Here is a 19,900-nt window from a genome sequence, read left to right as displayed (position 1 = left end):
CTCGCTGTACGTGAAGCAGCTCGGAACATGTGCTTTTGGCATCACATTCGAGCATGCTCAGTACGGTTAACTTGCATTTCCTGTTTCTGGGTGAATACTGATTGTTTAGGAGCAGGCTTGTTTTGTTCACGACATCTATGAAATAAACATGTAACTTAATGTCAAGACTAAACAAAATAAGCGACGTCTTTCAATATTTATTTTTTCTACTTGTACCAAATTTCACGAGCATGATTTTTCGTGCTCGACTGTGCAGATTTGCGAATGCGATGGCATGCAGGTGCGAACGCGCTTGTCAAATATGAGTGACTGCTGAGGTGGTTCTCCATCTGTTCTCGCACATTCATGAGCCATCATTCACCATATTGTTTTAGTCTTTTGTTTCTACGGCTTGCAGAGTAGCTTGGACTAAAGGGAAAGAGAGTTCCTCCGTACAGTCCTCCATCATTTCCTCTATCTCACAAGGCATTCTTAACAGAACACCAGCATCACCATTCTCTTTGCCTCGGCAATATTTAATGGTCAGTTGGAAGTCTGGAAGCTCAGCAACCCACCTTGTCGCTGTGGCATTCAGTTTAGCTGTAATACATAGGTGGGTGGGTTTTTATCGGTGTATACTGTGCAGGTGTAATTAATTCAATAATCACGGAATTACTCAGTCACAGCCCACTTTAAGGCCAGAAACTATATTTTTCCAGAGTGAAGATGGGAATTCTTTTCTGGCCTTGTCAATGTTCGAGATGCTTAGGCTATGACACGTAGCTTTCCCTCTTGTTCCTGGTACAATAGTGCACCGAAGCCCTGGGTGGAAGGATCTGTGTGCAGGATGAATGATTTGTCGAAGTCTGGGAATTCAAGGTTGGGGGGTGGTCAACCAGACAGTCAATCAGTCTTTCCAAAACCTGCTGGTGAGCATCAGTCCTAGTGATTGGGTTGTTTCAAGGAATTCCTTTGCGCTTCCTTTTTTTCTCGTCTCTCCTTGTGTTACTACTTTCCTGTATCACAGGGTCACCTTCAAGCAGTACATGCAGAGGTCCAGCAATACGGGAGAAATGTCGTATGTATTGACGGTAATAACTGAGGGGGCCCCCTTACTGCTCTACACTTGTCCGCAGTTTTTGGTCTCTTCTCCTTCAGGGCCCTCAGAGCCACTGTGTCAGCAGGGTCCATTTCACTGCCATCAACGGAGACAGTTTGACCCAGGTAGCGGACTTCGTGTTTAAATATCTCGCACTAACTGGGCTTCATGCCGTGTTGTCGCAGATCTTGCAGCACAGCTCTCACATCTTCTACGTGGTCCGAGAATGACTTACTAAAGACTAGGGTATCATCTAAATATGAGATGCAAATTTCACCCTCAGCCCTTCCAAGCACTGCTGGAAAGCTGCTGGAGCATTCATCAGGCCAAACGGGATGCGGATCCATTCATAGAGACCCCAAGGTGGAACAAAAGCTGTCACAGGTCTGCTCTCTTTGGCCATGAGGCCCTGATGGTATGCATTTCCCTGATCTAACAGCAAGAACCAGGAGTTTCCACCTAGACCATTCATTATGTCTCGCACACGGGGGATCGGTTGCCTGCCGGGGAGAGTTTTCTTGTTTACTTATTCAAAGTCAATGCACAATCATAGACTCCAATCTTTTTTCCGTACACAGACAACTAGTGAGGCATATGATAAATTGGACTTCTGGACCCAGCCCTGTGCGATAAGGTCATGCAAGTAATCTTTCATTTCTCTATACAGCGGTTTAGGCACAGATAGGTACGTTTTTGCCACAGGTTCAGTGTCTTTCAAAGAAATGCTAAGTTGTAGCTTTTCAATTAATCTTATATTATCATCTGTTTTTGAAAATTAAGCAGATTCTTCTCCCAAAAAGAATCTGTCTCTCAGGCTCACTAAGGTGACTCAAATTGACTGGTGGGGTCCCATTGGTCTGTTGTTTTGTTTTCTTCGAGTCGAACGTGGCTCAAGCAAACACGAGATGGAGGTCGAGCACGCTCAAATATGGAGGCAGGATGCAGAGCTTGAATGTTTTGGGCACTACCAATGACAGCTTTTCCAGCCAACACGTGAGCTGTGGGATTTTGTACACTTACAATGATAGAGAGCCTGGTGTCTTTATTTAATTTGATGACAGTGTCACAGATTTCAAGGCCCTCTCTCCACCAGGGGTTCACGTCGGGCTCAAAAATCAGCGTGGTATCTTCATGCGGGCTCCGGATCTGAACATGGCAGTCTACCTTAACAGATGTGTGTTTTGGAATTCTGATCTGTTTCTTCTTTGTTCTAACAGTGTAGTCGTTTCTCTCTTCCAGACTTACTCGCTGTAGAAAGGCTTGTGCTTGCTCTGGTTCAAGATTGGGAAATGCTGTTCTCCCCATTTGTCTCGGGCATTCTCTGTTAGTGGCATTAGATTGTTTTAGGTCATTGTCTATGATCAGCTCAAGAACATTAGATCCAATGATTGGTTGGCCAAACTTGTCATCTTTCATTCCGAGAGTGGGGGCTTTCACTGAAGTGGTGGGAGCTTCCCCTGAAGCTAAACTCGGTATCCTAGGCACATGCTCTGTTTACCTTCTCCATTAACAATTCATCAGGGGTGTCACTCTGTTAAAGATAAGGCTGTAGGTCATGTTTTATACTGTCGTTCTGCATGCCAGTTAACACAATATGGAGAAACACATTTTGTACTAGATCTGGGTCGTATTTCAAACCTGACTCAGCCTCTTGTGATGCGAACAGGATTTTCTGTCTTTTCTGTCTGTCTGGGTTAAGGATTCGGATGAGAGAGTTCTGTGGTGTTTCTCTGATGCCCTGAGGTCAGCTGGATGAAAAGCTCCGTGGCACTCTTCTCCTGATAGTGGGATCGGAGGATTCTTCTGAGAGTGGGCCGCGTTAGATTGACTTTCCTCTCTAAGTAGCTACGAAGCTGCATGCCAGGACTAATTGCTCATATTACTGCCTCAACAATTTCAAGTTCTGGAACCCCTTCACTTAGGCCATGTTCTATTTGACGGGCTAAAGTTGAAAAGGTCAGACGATCTTTCTGCCCTGGCTCTCTGATTTGGCCAGATATTTTAAAGTCTTTGTGCCACACGGCAGGGAGGAAATTCTGGTGTGTGCTCTGTGTTAGCATGCTAGGGCCGGCGGTTTGAATTTCTCTTCTTTGCGGGCTCTTTATCATTCTTTTTGTGTTTGTGAGCCAACTGAAGTTGCAAAGTCTCAATCTCCTTCCGTAATCTTCCCTCTTTTCCTGTGTTTGTTTCTGTTTTAGAGCAGCATCTCTGCGAAGATTAGCAATTTCATCCTTAAGTCCAAGCAAGTCAGCCATTCCATTATCCTCAAGCTCTTCAAGTTCATCCCGCTATATGTAGTCTGAAATTTATTTGATGAGAGCTCTTTTTACCTGTCACAAGCTCTAGATCAGGGGTGTCAAACTCCCTTTGGTCTGCGGGCCGAATACAGCTTAATTTGAGACCAAGCGGGCCGGACCAGTAAACTCATTGCAAAATTACATAGAACTACCAATAAGCCCACTTTTTTCCTTTGTATTAGTCACTAATACTAATAATTAGTGCAAAGAATGAGTAAATTATCAAAATGTTTATTAACAGAATTTGAACAAATGAATAACTTTCACAGCAATTATTCGTCTTGCTTGGAATTTGCCCCTGAAACTTGACATCGTTTATCCTGCACAAGTGCATCAATATGAGGCATCATGTCCTGAGAAGCAGCCAATTTCAGAATCTCATTCAAATGCTTATATGTGAGCTTTGAGCGCAGCTTTGTTTTATTAATGTTCATTAGTGAGAAAACATGCTCACAAAGGTAGGTTGTCCCAAACATGGACAATGTTTTAGCAGCTAGTGCTGTCAATGAGGGATAGCCTGGTAGGAGGTACTTGTAAAATGTGTCCAAGCTTAAAGAGGCAAATCTGTCCTTCAGTTCTACATCACACTGCATATCAATGATTTCAAGTTGCATGGCAACGGGCAAATCAGAAGCTTTGACTGTGAATGGTGAGCGAAAAACTGCAAAATCTGTTTCGAGTTCGCTAAAAACCTGAAATCTTTTCTCAAACTCCATCAACAGCCCTGAAATCTTCTCTTTGTACCGTTTCACGTCAGAATTAACGCTTGCTGCGCACATATCTTTTAAACAGGGAAAATGAGCAGGGTCACCGCTTGCCACCTGCGTCTCCCATAACCCGAGCTTTAACTTGAATGCACGTATGCTGTCATAATACTGTGTTACGATTTTTTTGCGTCCCTGCAACATTTTGTTAAGAATATTCAAGTGCTCAGTGATGTCAACCATAAACGCAAGGTCCTGCAGCCACAGATGGCACTGTAATTCCTTAACATGTTTACCTTTTTTCTCCATGAATTGTCCGATTTCATCACGTAAATCAAAGAAGCGCTTTAGCACAGCACCTCTGCTTAACCATCGTACGTTCGTGTGATAAGGCACACCATGGATAATGTTACAGTCACTGAGAAAGCTGTCAAATTGACGATGATTGAGACCTCTGGCTCGGATGAAATTAACAGTTCGGACAACCACCTCCATGACGTGATCCATTCTTAGCGATTTGCTGCATAATGCCTCCTGATGCAAAATGAAATGAAATGTCCAAAAATTACCTCCCCCATTTGCAGCTTGTACTTTATCTCTGAACTTTGTCACAACACCTGCCTTTTTACCAATCATTGACGGCGCACCATCAGTAGCCAGGCTTACGGCGCGTGACCAGTCCGCTCCGACTCTGTCCAGCGCTCCAACGACGGAGCTGAAAATGTCCTCAGCTGTTGTGGTTTCGATCATCGGCACCAGCTCGAGAAACTCGTCTGTGACATTCAAAGTCTTGTCAACTCCACGAATGAATATGGCCAATTGAGCGACGTCCGTGATATCAGTACTCTCATCAATCGCATCAGAAAATGCCACAAATGACCCCACTTTGCGTTTTAGTTGGTGGTCCAAATCTGCAGAGAGTTCCGAAATCCCGTCTGCCACAGTATTTCTTGTCAAGCTTATATTGGCGAAAGCATGTCGCTTCTCAGGACACACAATTTCACCAGCCGTCAGCAAGCAGTTTTTGATGAACTCTCCATCACTGTACGGCTTTGATGCCATTGCTATTTGGCTCGCAATTAGGTAGCTGGCTTTCACCGCAGCATCACTGGCTTCTCGGCTCCGGGTGAAAACAGATTGCTGTTTCTTCAGACGCGCCATCATTTCATTTACCTTCTGTTTTCTCAATTCTCCATGCAAACTGTTGTATTTTTCACCATGCTGAGTTTCGTAATGGCGCCGAATATTGCATTCTTTAAGCACCGAAACTTGCTGCTGGCACACCAGGCACACGGGTTTCCCATTCACCTCCGTGAACATATAAGAACATGTCCATTTTTCTTGAAAAGTCCGACACTCTGTGTCTACTTTTCTCCTTTTTGACAAAGACATTTTGCTGATGAGGGTGCGAGGCAAACGGAAAAGTAGATAATGCAATTGTCGCCAATAGACGCTGTACAGACGTTCAATTTTACCAGGTCAAAGTGGTCCTAGTTCCGCCGCAGTGTTGCTTTCATGTTGTCTGCACGTACTAAAACACTACAAACAACTACAAATTTTAAAGAAAATTCACATTTTTTTATACAATGCAGCTTTCTTCCCTGGGCCGTACCAAACCACCAGACGGGCCGTATGTTTGACACCCCTGCTCTAGATCTTTCCCTGCGATGACTAAAAAGTCACATATTTCAGCCAGTGTTTCCCACGGCAGATGTCATAGCACCCTTATTATCTCAACCTGTAGTTTTTCTTCCTCCGATGAAAATGAAGCCATCTTTGTGCAGTGTGGTGGTGAATGGTGCGGTGTGATCCCTTTTTACCTTTAGAACGTGAGAGCAGCTCCCCTGGTATGTAGAAATACCTCAGCTCACTTTCTCCGTGTTCACTGACAGTCAGGACACCACTCTTGCTGGTCCACCATGCCTCCTGATGATGGTAGAGTTTAGAAGAGACATGTGACAGCCAGTGACTTCTTCAACAGGAAGAAGTACATGCACGCCGCACATATCTCGGACGAACCCTCAAAATGTAGCGCTCCTCAGCAGGAGGAGCAAAGTAAAGAGACATGAATTCACAACACAGTGCCTTTCTCTTCCGGACACAATGTAGACTGACGAGAAGGCGCTCATGCACTCTCTGTCAAGGACTGAGATAGCAACAATCGATCATCGAGTATTCAGTCACACCAATCGACATCCAATTCACCGATCAAAGAGAAACAACATTCCTTTCCACTTCTTTGGCATAACAGAAAATAATAAAGATCAGGAAAAAGAAAAGGTATTTTGCAATAATTGAGCTTCACAGAAAACATGAAAAGAAAAAAAACTTAACACAAAGAAACATTTCACTACATAAGCAATTAAAGCAAATGTGACTCAATGTAAGCATATTAAGCATACCAAAAGAGCATTAAAAGCAAAACAAGAGAGCAAATATGAAATTACTCTATGTACAATTACTCCATTTAATCCAACACCCTGTATAAGGACGTAACCCTGTCAACACAATTGCTAAATTTGACAGCTCATACCATATTGTTGCATGCTTTTGAAATTTTTCAAACCAACCTTTGATTGACGAAAAAAGCCTCATCTTCGAGGGCGTGTATCTCTCATTGCAGCTTCAGGTTCATCGTCACACATTTTGCTTTCTTGTTAAAGGGAAATTCTGGTTTGGATTAACAATGTTTCCAATAGGTCATGTCGTATGTACTGTGCCTTGACAATGTGATGTTAATCCTCTCCCAATTAATGGTGTTTTTTTAGAATATTTTTATTGGCAACTATGAATTTTCATGGGCGCCGCCATTTTGGCGAGTCACATGACCTACGTGCGCAGTTGTGACATAATAGGCGCACAACAAAGAAATCCTCGCCGGTTTGTAGCATCTTCATATGCGTTACCACCACGATCAGACACGTTAAAATGCCTTAATGTATCGCAAAATTTTGCCATAGTTCGAATAGAAATAATCCACGAAATGATCGGTAGCATGGTCCCGCCCAGTAAGAAAAAGAATCATTTAAGGACCGGAAACTGGAGTGCCCGGAGAAAACCTACAATTCTACACGCACGCACACACACACACATACTTGCTAATGTTCATTATAAGGACATTCAGCTCGTGACCTGCATTATGGTGTTTTAGAGGACACGCACACTCACACATGCACGTACAAAATTCCACAAAAAACAAAAAAATTCACAAAAATCGAACCCGGGTCCTCAGAATTGTAAGGCCAACGGTTTACCAGCTGAGCTCCCGGGCCCCTGTTATGGAGCAGTATTAGCTTCCACCAAGCCAAAGATCATTTCATTACCACTTGGACCCCGGCCACCCATTTGGCTAAAACAACCTTGCCCACAATATAAGGCCTACCTTTCACTGATGAGTTCTACCATCCTTCATGGCCATGAGTGCTGTGCTCAGTGCAGTCCTCTGCTGGCTCGCCTAAACGCACTCCAAAATCGATAGGATGAATGAATGGTGTGTCCCACGCGACGGCCGACTGGCGTTCATCATCAGATGAGAATAAATCTGAGAAATCAGCGCTGTCCGTGATTGTGTAGGAATGTAACCGAGCCTTTGTTTACGCACTTAATGTCCTGCGTGTCGGCCGAGTAGTCAGACTTTGCATCATTCCCGTCCGAAAATCCTACATTATTTCCATCCACAGGTTCAAATCTGTATGGAAGTATTCGTCAGTCTTCCCAATCAACCAATGCTGCTATTTCTTCATGAGATGCCCACTGGCAGGCAGTCAGAGATCTCTTCAAGGTGGCAAAAAAGGCCAGCCAGTGGCTGTGGACTAAGAGAAAAGACCCCACTTGGGCATTCAAGAGAATTGATGGCACCTAGGGGGTGAACCTGGGACGCTGGGCTTCTCTGCTGAATCCTCTTTAGAGTGTTGTGGGCCTATCAGTTAAACACATGATGACAGAAGGAAGCCAGCCCACTTGCTAACCCATTAAGGTGCCATCACTTAATTGTCAAATTAAGTGTAAAATCACACAGAGCTTCATAGGAGCCTAAAGTGTGCATGAATAAAGGGATTTTAACAACCAACATAATACATTCACAACTTCATATCACGCACGTTTTGTCAAAAGGGATTTTCCTCTCACCTAAAAATGTCCCAAAAATACCTTTTACAATTTTTTTGTTCGTTAATGTAAGAAAAAAAAACATTTAGATTTTTTTTTTTGTCTCCAAACTTGTTTGATATAAAATACAGCAAGTCCCAGAAGGGCCTGTGAGCCAGACATCATTTGCTTTTAACATTTTTATGAAGCAAATCTGAGTTTTTTTTTTTTTTTTTTTAGGCCTGGTTGCCTGACCTTGATAAATTGTGATTTTACTTGGACTTTCCCCCCCCAAAGAAATTCACGTGTGTGTGAGTGTGTGGGGGGGGGATTTGTCATGTTAAATAACTTTTTTCACTGAAAAAAATAATTTATCAAGTTTTCATTTTCTTCCACAGACATTCCACAAGATCCTAATCGCAAACAGAGGGGAGATTGCTTGCAGAGTAAGACAGAATGAGACACTTCCAGAAATGTAATCCAACTGAAACTGTAAATGACTAGGTGTTAATGACATCTTTAACTCCATGTGGATAAAAAAAAAACGTCAATCGTTGTTTTTGGAACTATCATAATTGAATTTGAATAACATTTCGATATAGCAACCACTCTTCCTGCAAACACTGAAATCCATTAACTATGAAGGACTGTAAGTGAATGTACTTCATGTCGCTGTACTCTCTTTAGGTGATCCGGACATGCAAGAAGATGGGTATTCGGACTGTTGCTGTTCATAGTGATGTAGACTCCAATGCTGTGAGTTATAGTCTATGATGTGTTGGTGGCTGATTAACTGGTATCAAAATTAAATTTTTCAAAAATATTTTGGTACATCAAAGTACAGCAGTTTATGTCCTGGTTTTAAATCTATGCTTTTTTTTTGCCAAGTTTGCATGCTATCCAGTCTCTATTTATCCTTCCTTCATAGTTATCTATCCCTAAGACGGTTTCTCGCTGCATTTCTCGGTGCTTACGTCCTTACGGTGGCCAGCACCTACATCCTAAGGAATGAATCTAAGAGAAGCTACTTCTCCATTGTTGTTTTTTGTTTGTGACTGGTTAATGACTGATGCTTTCAATGGAGAATGAGTTTTCCTGTATCTGTGGGACATTCTTGGGTTGGAAAGCCAACCGTGACAAACTGAGTGCCGTATGAGTAGACCCTTTCCAAGAAATTTAAATGACATGGAAAGGTTGATTAATTTCCATAATTCAATTAAAAACATTAAACTTTGGGCTGCTCCTTGAGCCAATAGTTAGCACATCTGCTTCACAAACTAAATTTACTGTAGCTCTGAATGTGACTGCGATTGGTTGTTTATTCACATGTTCCCTGCAACTGGCTGGTGATCAGTTCAAGGTGTACCCCATCCCTTGCCCAAAGACGGCTGTGATAGGCTCCAGCATGCCTCTGACTCTCGTGAGGATAGGCAGTATAGAATGGAAGTTAAACTTTCATAGATTCATGTTGGATTAATTGGATATAAAGTTATCTCATATTTGCTTTCTTGGTTTTTAATGCTTCATTGCTTATGTGATGTGATGCAATCAAGAGGCCCATTGGGTGCCATGGAAACTTTGCTATGATATACTTAAACAATGTGATGCATTGGGTGCTGTGGAAACACCAGATTGTGATCCAAAAGACAACATAAAGACTGACAATCTCAAGAGGATGGTGAAGACATCGCAAAGACTCATATGGTCTATTTTTTCACGGTTGCTTTGTTTGTCACATTTGTTTTGTTTTGATGCGGACCACGCTAAGGAATAAAAAACTGGAGACGTGGAAATTTGATTAGAGCGGATTGGAGATTGTGAAAGAGACACATCCCACGTTCTCCTCGCGAGCCAGCAGTTCCTCTTGTCTTCTTTCCTTTAAAATTGTACTTTAAATGTCCTAAGCTGCTTTAACCTCAGCTCCCACAATTTAAACAATCTCAAGTACTGTATATTTGTTCATGTTTACATTTGAGCTTCCAGGTCATAAACCTCACGAAATCAGGAATTCAAACAGAAAACTGTGAAGAAATCATTGACATCTCAGTTTTTGTAGAAGAGAGAATTTGTTTAATCACACCTCTTTTGAGGCTTGGGTTTCATTTTAAGATTAGTTTGGTTTAAACCAGTGGATTTATTTAACATATCAATTATTGAACTTCAGATAAAGAGAACATTTTTCCTCTAGCATTGACTAGTCCCACAGTCGAATGTTCATGTGTTAAGCGGCTATGGATTGTTACGATTATCTCACTGATTAAAAAATCTGTGTCTGCTGTGGCACGCCTTTACTTGTAGGCATTGCGCTGGATCTTTCATTGTCCCAACCAGGCGGTCCAAATGGTATCCATTTCAAGTGGCCGAGGGACCCTGGGTTGCGGGTTCTGTCTGGGTTGGCGCCTAATGAGTTCAGTGCCACTATGCTAGTCAATGCTGTCCAATCTTTTGTCTGTTGTCCTTGTTAGCAATCTACTTAATTTCAGGGTGCCACAATAAACGTGCTGTCTCCTTATCCTGGGCCATGTGCATCGAACTGCGGGTTGTGATCTTAATGTCTCATGTTCGCTACTCAAGGTATTAATGATAGCCAGTTGGTAATTCTGGATTCATCCCACAGTGGGGATCACTGAACCAGACTGAAGCAATTTAATGATACCGCTGGAAACCTGTGCAGGTGCTTTGATATAAGTCAATTGTCTGTGATATTCATTTCACATTTATGGCCTGCAAAATATGGCTTGATTTCTTCACTGTATTTATGTTTGAATTCCTAATTTTGTAGGTTTTGTGAGGTGAAAGACCAAATTATATAAAAAAAAACTTGAATTTGTTTAAATTGTGGCCCTGACCCTATAATATATGAAAGAATAACTTTAATTCGATTTTAATCGAATTATGGAAATAAATGAACTTTTACATGATGTTCAATTTTTTGGGGAAATGGTCTGTATATACTTTGCAGTGGAAAAAGTATTGCCCCCCTTCTCAAATTCTTATTTCCCACTTTGTGTAAGATCATCAAGTCAAATGTAAATGTCCGACAATTATAACCTAAGTAAATTTGAAATGCTGTTTTTAAGTGATTTTGTTTATTCAGTCATTTTCTGAGCTGCTTATCCTCACAACTAACATGCCTTCTCACAGGGAAGTAGAGTCTCGGTTCTCTAAGGTGAGTTTTTCTATCTCTAGGGTTGAGGTCACCAAGGTGGTTAAAAAGACCCTTGGTGGCAGGGCCCCGGGGGCTGGATGAGATTCGCCGGAGTTCCTAAAGGCTCTGGCTGTTGTAGAGCTGTCCTGGTTGACATGCCTCTGCTACATTGCATGGACATCGGGGACAGTGCCTCTGGATTGGCAGACTGGGGTGGTGGTCCCCTTTTTCAAGAAGGGGGACCGGAGGGTGTGTTCCAACTACAGGAGATCACACTCGCCTGCCTCCCTGGCAAGGTCTATTTAGGGGTGCAGGAGAGGAGGATCCATCAGGAAGTCATATCTCTGATTCAGGAGGCACAATGTTGTATTTGTTGTGGCCGTGGAACAGTGGACCAGCTCTACACCCTCTACAGGATTCTCGAGGTTGCATGGGAGTTTGCCTAACCAGTCTACATGTGTTTTGTGGACTTGGAGAAGGCATTTGACTGTGTCCCTCGGGGAGTCCTGTGATGGCTTCTTCAGGAGTATGGGGTACCAAACCCCCTGACACGGCTTGTTCCGTCCCTGTACAACTGATGTTAGAGTTTGATCTGCATTGCCGGCAATAAGTCAGACTCGTTTCCGGTGAGAGTTGGACTCTGTCAAGGCTCCCCTTTTTCACCCATTTTGCTCATAACTTTTATGGACAGAATTTTTGGGCGCAGCTGAGGCATAGAGAGTTTCCGGCTTGGTGGCCTCAGTATCGCATCGCTGCTCTTTGCAGATGACATGGTTCTGTTCGCTCCATCAAGCCGCGATCTCCAACGCTCACTGGAGCGATTCGCTGTTGTGTGTGAAAGGGCTGGGATGAGAATGAGCACCTCAAATCTGAGACCATGGTCTTAGTCGGAAAAGGGTGGTGTGCTCTTTCCGGGTCAGGGATGAGATTCTCCACAAAGTCGAGGAGTTCCAGTATCTTGGGGTCTTGTTCACGAGTGAGGGAAGAATGGAGTAGGAGATAGACAGGGGGATCTGTACTGCATCTGCATTGATGTGGACTTCGTATCAGTTTGTTGTGGTAAAGAGGGAGGTAACGAGCTGTGAACCGTGAACGAAAGAACAAAATCTCGGATACAAGCGGACATTATGAGTTTCCTCCGCAGGGTGTCCGGGTTCTCCCTTGGAGAAAGGGTGAGGAGTCTGATCCGGATGCCTCTTGGACGGTTCCCTGGTGAGGTGTTCCGAGCACGTTCTACCAGAAAGTCCCAGGATACTGTCTCTTAGGTGACCTGGGAACGCCTCAGGATCCCTCCGGAAGAGCTGGATGAAGTGGCTGTGGAAAGGGAAGTCTGGGTATCCCTGCTCGAGCTACTACCCCCGCAACCCGACCCGTAAAAGCAGTAGAAGATGATGAAGATGAAAGGATATTTCTTAATCTTAAATTACCTTGTTCAATCACTGATGGCGTAGTTATACACACACACCTGACTTTTGTCCTGGCACCGTGGGTTCATTAGCCACTCAGTGACGGTGTTGACATGTTCCCTTTGATAGATTGGTGACCAGAGTGTTTTCTGTCTTTCTCCTGAATTTGGTTGGGATAGGTTCCAGCACTCCTGTGATGCTTGTGAGGGTAAGCGGCTTGGAAAATGGATGAAAGATACCTTGTTGCACTTTTCAACACAATAAATATACTTAATTTTCTTTTGCTTTTTTTTTTGTTGAACTTATCATATGTTCCAATGAATTTTAATATCAACTTCAGTATAACAATTGATCACATCATTAATAAGATAAGTAGTAAGTGTTTTCCTTTTTCAAATTTGTTGCTTTTATTTTGCAGCAGTTATGGTTACACTCATAGTATATCTACTTCTCAGTTTGTAATTCCCTCTTTTATATTTCCAAATTAGAGGATTCCCTTGCTTCTTTGCACTGAACTTTGTTTTCACCCCCCCACCCACCCCAAAAAAATCATAAAAAAATAAGCATGGAAAAACACAACAATATTGGAAGATTGCGGGAAGATGCATTGATACAAGGTGCGTGATTGGTCCCCGGTGTGACATCGACCAATGAGAGCATGTGTGAAGTTATGTAGTAAACTAATTTGCGTCGCATCATGGAAACTTGACATGGCAAATTCGGTTCCATTCTTTCCTTTGTTGACTGTCAGCATGATAACCAAGTGTTCAAAATGCTGCTAAATCGCTGTGCTGGTGCGAAAGCTTCCTCCTAAGTGCACAAGAGGAAGAGGAAAATGATGCCAATCAGAGGAAAAAGTAAAACTTTTGGATATGGTCAAAGACAACAGAAGTTACCCTTTTGTGGTGCACCATTATGGCGTGAAAGAATCCATGTTGCCCTACATAAAGAAGGATGAGGCAAACATCCGTAAAACCTCTTAAGAAACTTTTGATCAGGAAGTGAAATGTGTGGTGACTCCGCAAAATGAGAAGATTATTCGAATGGAAGCTGCGTTATCTTTATGGGTAGCAGATTGCAGAAAAAAGACAGTGAGTTTGGACACTAATATGATCAGGACAAAGGCTAAAGCCCTTTACGATCAAATTGTGCCTGGTGACGATGATGAAAAGGCTGAAGAACGTGCTGACGAACCTCAACCCAGCACTAATGTTGCAAGGAGCAATTCACCCCTTCAAGCAGGAGGCTTTTCGGCAAGCAAAGGTTTGTTTGAAAGATTTCAAAAGCATTACGGCCTCAGAAGCATGCCTCTCTATGGTCAGGCTTCCTCCCCTGACAAAGATCCTGTTCATCTTTGTGTGGAGGGAGAACTTGCACAAGACATTGACGATAATATAGTACGAGCTGTCAAGGTTAGCAATTGTATTGACATGGTTATGTCCTTGTACAGGGTAATTTTGAAGCGAAAGGAAAAACAGACAACTCCCATCACCATGTTTTTCTCAAAGATAAAAACCTCAAATACACCGTAAAGCACCTCCAGCAGAAGATTCTCAGTGAGGAATGTTAATGACATACCCACTGTAATAATCAATCAAATCAAAAGCCTCTAATGTCATTATATGGCTGTGCATACAACGAAATTACGAGCGCTTCTCCACAAGGTACTTGCGCGAATAAAAATAAATAAAATGAAAATGTTACTGTACAACACAAGGTTTTATAAATATTTAAATCGACACTTGTACTGTTGAGAATGTTTGTCTCAAATATGCAAAGTTTACATATTTCAAACATTTTGATACACACATACACAAAAAACCCCAAACTCCTCATCATGTGCACTGCCAGCACCTCCAGCACAAGATTCTCCGAGTGAAGAATGTGAATTATGTCCTACAATAAAATTGTTATTGTGCAGCATAAGGTTTTATAATTTGAAATTTAACTAGACACTTGTACTGTTGTATTATTTTGTCTCAAGTGTGCAAAGTATGAATACTGTACTGTACACAAACGCACACACACAAAACCAACTCCCCCTCTCAAAGTTAAAAAAAAAAATCAGCTACTGTAATTTCTCTTTTATAATGCGCCAAACTTTTTAAAATATTTTCAAAAAGTCAATAGAGCACATTATATTTAGGCATACTGTAGATTGAAAGTAAAATCACATTGTATAGTGGTATACAGGTACATAGGGTGCTATATTTCCATTGCGATGTGATATTCAATGTCTTGTGATACACATTAATATGTATCATGCTAATGTGGCCGCCAGCTTGAGATTCCTGACCTTTTACGATCGTTAGCATAGTATATTTGTTGCTACTAAATATCTGAAATGGTTGCTCGGGAGTTTGTTTTAACTTAAACTAAGACAAAAAATACTGACTAAAAAGGCGAGTTATCCCCTTATTAGTCATCACTCCTGCTGAATAAATGTGCAACCACCAAGGAGTGCGGCAGTTAAAATGGCTGAATCAAATGTCATCTTGTGTAGGAAGATGGAGAAAATAATCCATCAAAAAGCATATTGCAGAGTTTTGAGATGTGGGAGAGTTGTGCAGTTCCCAGAGATGGAGGAAGAGTGTGGTGTCAGGTCACTGTCAAAACAAGAGCTCAAACTATGTAGAAACGAGCGTAATGGGCACATTTAAAAAAAAGCGGAAGGGTGCACACAATTAAAATACTTGCTTGTAGTCTGACACCATAGAAGACCTGCTACACATTGTAGCCGAACGGAGGGCAAGAAGCTGTCCTATTAGCACTGTGGAGCTTCGCCTCAAAGCGCTGACAATAATGAGGAATAAAGGGAACCAAGACTCTTTGGATTAAAAAAATGTTTCCTGACAAACCCCATTGATGGCACAGAGGGTGACATGCTTTTGGAAGAAGATGGAATCACTGTTCATGATGCAATGCAGGAGGCACCGGAACTTGACCAAGTCATCAATGATGAGTTACACAGCGATGCATGAAAGATAGCTGCTATGGATCTTTTTCAGATTGGAGATGAGTCAGATGCTTAGTTTGAATGATTGGCCAAGGATGTGTAATGTAGTGAATAAACCTTTATGCACAAATATTTAATGCAAAAAAACGTTTCTCCACAAAGTTGAAGTCAAACAATGTTTGTTCATTTAAGACTGTAATCCGTGTTATCAATAGTATTAATACAATGTTATGTCATCACTGAGCATTTATCTTAGTTGGTTGAGGGATACAATACAAATACAGGTAATTCCCAATATTTTGAGAATATGGATAGCAGCAAATTGGTACACATTCTACATTGGTGGAAGGGTTTTCCAGATTTTTTTTTTTAAGGTCAACTTTAGTTGTGAGCATTATACTACTTCAGGATGCACTATGCATGAGAAATTACGGTACATCGACAGACCCTCCAGCAGAAGAGTGTCCGAGTGATGGATGGTTACAGCAATTAAATACACTTTTAGAATTTATGTGATCATAAATATAGCCAAATGTAGATATATTTATAAGGTTTTATAATTAAAGAGTTGACAAAATTCCTTTTTGTCTCTAATATGAAAAGTACAAATACTGTTGACATATTTCTCAAGTGTTCTGGTACCCACATAAACATACATGCCCCCCTGCTTTCTGGTTTTTCACTTTTCGTGAGTTGTTCTAGGCCCAAGTACAGTAATCGCTCATTTTTCGCATTTAATCAAGACCAGAACCACTGGCGAAAAGTAGAAAAAACGTAAACTAGTGGAGATATATGTTTATGTGGGTACCAGAATGTTTAAAATATGTAAACAGTATTTGTACTTTGCATATTTGAGACAAAAAGAGGTATTTAGTTATATCGTTTCATTATAAAACCTTATAAATATATTAATGCAGCCTTATGGGGGCACAAGCCAGTGCAATCTGTAGGCTGGTCCCAAGCCCGGATAGATGCAGAAAGTTGCGTCATGAAGGGCATACGGCGTAAAACTGTGCCAAACAAATATGAGCATGCATCTAAAGAACACCATACCACATCTGTCATGGCCTGGGTAAACAACGCCCCTCCCCTGGCACCATTGACTTGATTTATTTGCGTGATACAGCTTCAAATAAGTATTTGAACACCTGTCTATCAGAATAGAATTCTGGCCCTCAAAGACCTGTTTGTCCGCCTTTAAAAGTCCACCTCCACTTCATGTATTATCCTGAATCAGATGCACCTGTGTGAGGTCGTTAGCTGCATAAAGACACCTGTCCACACCATACAATCAGTGAGACTCAAACTTGTAACATGGCCAAGACCAAAGAGCTGTCCAAAGACACCAGAGACAAAATTATACAACTTCACACGGATGGAAAGAGCTATGGAGAAATAGCCAAGCAGCTTGGTGAAAAAAGGTCAAAGACGTCACGGTTTGAAATCACAAGACACTAAGACATCATGGTTTGAAATCATGCATGGCACGGAAAGTTCCCCTGCTTAAACCAGCACGTCAAGGTCTGTCTTAAGTTTGCCAATGGCCATTTGGATGATACAGAGGAGTCATGGGAGAAGGTTTTATGGTCAGATGAGACCAAAATTGAACTTTTTGGTCATAATTCCACTGTGTTTGGAAGAAAACGAATGATGTGAAGGATGTTCCATCCCAAAAGAACCATCCCCACTGTGGAGTATTAGGGTGGTAGCATCATGCTTTGGGGGTGTTTTTCTGCACATGGGACACGACAACTGCACTGTATTAAGGAGAGGATGACCGCGACCACGTATTGTGAGATTTTGGGGAACAACATCTTTCCCCTCAGTCATCGCATTGAAGATGGGTCTTGGCTTGTTCTTTCAACATGACAATGACCCGAAGCACACAGCCAGGAAAACCAAGGAGTGGGTCCGTAAGAAGCATATCAAGGTTCTGGCGTGGCCATGCCAGTCTCCAGACCTGAATCAGATCAGAAAATCTTTGGAAGGAGCTGAAACTCCGTGTTTCTCACCGACAGCCCAGAAGCCTGTCTGATCTAGAGAAGATCTGTGTGGAGGAGTAGGCCAAAATCTCTCCTGCAGTATGTGCAAACCTGGTGAACAAATACAATTATACATTTGACCTCTGTAATTGCAAACAAAGGCTGCTGGACTAAATATTAACATTGTTTTTCTCAGGTGTTCAAATACTCATTTACAGCTTTCTCACACAAATAAATCGTGAAAAAATCTTATATTGTGATTTCTGGATTTTTCTTTTTAGATTATCTCTTTCACGGTGGACATGCACCTACGATGAAAATTTCAGACCCCTCCATGATTTCTATGTGGGAGAACTTGCAATATAGCAGGATATTCAAATACATATTTTCTTCACTGTATAGGGAGCAAGTGCAATAGTAGTAAGGCTAGAAGTATAGGAGCAGAGTTGAAATTATTTTACCATGGAGTAGATGTGAAGAGAAATGGAGTAGGAGTTATTTTAAAGGAAAAGCTGCCTAAGAATTGAGGGTGTTATGTATAATCAGTGTAATCGTCATATAAATAATCAGTCACTCACATTTGAAAAATGTATGGGTGTGGTCATCGAGTATCAGATCGAGTGATGAGGCAGAAATTTGAAATTGAAGGTGTTGTGTACAATGTGGTTAGCAACTTTGCCCAACAGGTAGGATGTGACCAAGAAATTCTGGAAGGAACTAGAAGTTGTTCTGAGCAGACAGAGAGAGAGTTGTGATTGGTGCAGATTGTAATTGACATGTTGGTGAAGGAAACGGGTGATGAAGAAGTGATGGGAAAGTATGGCATCCAGGAAAAGAACTTTGTGGGACAGACGATGGTGGACTTTGCTATAAGACGGAAATGGCAGTAGTGAACACTTTTTTTTCCCAGAAGAAGCAGGGACATAGTGACCTACAAGAACAGAGGTAGAAGCACACAGGTGCATTATATTTTGTCCAGATGATGTAATCTGAAGGAGGTTACTGACTGTAAAGCAATAGTAGGGGAGAGTGTAGGTTGACAGCATAGTGTGTGTAGGATGACTTTGGTGGTAGGTAGGAAGATTAAGAAGACAGATAGAACAGAGAACCATGTGCTGAAAGCTGAGAAAGGAAGAATGTTATGCGGCCTTTCGGAAAGAGGAGAGACAGGCTCTCGATGGACAGGAGGAGCTCCCGGAAAACTGGACGACAACAGCCAAGGTGATCAAAGAGACAGGTAGGCGAGTATTTGGTGTGTCTTTTGGTAGGAAACGGGAAAAAGAGACTTGGTGTTGGAACCCCAAAATACTGGAAGTCATACAAGGAAAGAGATTAGTGATGAAGAAGTGGGGACACTAAGAGGACTGAGGAGAGGTGAAAGGAAAACGTAGAGATTCGACATAAGGCAAAGGTAGAGGTGGCAAATGCTAAACAAGAGGCATATGATGACATGTACACCAGGTTGGACACGAAAGAAGGAGAAAAGGATCTCTATAGGTTGGCCAGACAGAAGGATAGAGATGGGAAGGATGTGCACCACCTAAGGGTGATTAAGGATAGAGTTGGAAATGTGTTGACTGGTGCCAGTAGTGCGCTGAAGAGATGGAAAGAATACTATGAGAAGTTGATGAATGAAGAAAATGAGAGAGAAGGAAGAGTCGAAGAGGCAAGGACCAAGAAGTGGCAATAATTAGTAAGGGCGAAGTGAGAAGGCACTAAAGTGGATGGGAAAGGCCTGATGACATACCGGTGGAGGGGTATGGAAGCAATTTGGAGAGGTGGCTGTGGAGTTTTTGACCAACTTATTCAACAGAATACTAGTGGGCGAGAAGATGCCTGAAGAATGGAGGAAAAGTGTGCAAGTTCCAATTTTTAAGAAGAAAGGCGATTTGCAGAGCTCTGGGAACTATAGAGGAATAAAGATTATGAGCCACACACTGAAGTTATGGAAAGAGTAGTGGAGGCTGGACTCAGAAGAGAGGTAAGTATCTGTGAGCAACAGTATGCTTTTATGCGTAGAATGCCTTGAGGATGCTAGTGGAAAAGTACAAAGAAGGTCAAAAGGAGCTACATTGTGTCTTTGTGGATCTAGAGAAAGCCTATGACAGAGTACCAAGAGAGGAAATGTGGTATTGCATGCGTAAGTCTGGTGTGCCAGAGAAATATTTTAGAATAATACTATACATGTATGATGGCAGCAGAACAATGGTGAGGTGTACCGTAGATGTGACAGAAGAATTTAA

At 42.1% G+C, this 19,900-nt stretch overlaps 1 protein-coding gene across 2 annotated transcripts in view; it reads left to right on the top strand.

The window, feature by feature from the left end:
- Nucleotides 1-19,900, top strand: part of pcca (propionyl-CoA carboxylase subunit alpha) — a 102,085-nt gene that overhangs the window by 8,731 nt on the left and 73,454 nt on the right. For both annotated transcript variants that reach the window (XM_061836760.1, XM_061836759.1), the window contains exons 3-4: nucleotides 8,564-8,611; nucleotides 8,853-8,921. In XM_061836760.1, the coding sequence (XP_061692744.1) occupies nucleotides 8,564-8,611; nucleotides 8,853-8,921 (117 nt within the window). The remainder of the gene's footprint in view (nucleotides 1-8,563; nucleotides 8,612-8,852; nucleotides 8,922-19,900) is intronic.

This window comes from Syngnathoides biaculeatus, chromosome 12, assembly GCF_019802595.1.
Source record: "Syngnathoides biaculeatus isolate LvHL_M chromosome 12, ASM1980259v1, whole genome shotgun sequence".
Taxonomy (NCBI): domain Eukaryota; kingdom Metazoa; phylum Chordata; class Actinopteri; order Syngnathiformes; family Syngnathidae; genus Syngnathoides; species Syngnathoides biaculeatus.
The sequence above is the reverse complement of the archived record's forward strand: the minus strand, read 5'-3'. Positions and strand labels throughout refer to the sequence as shown.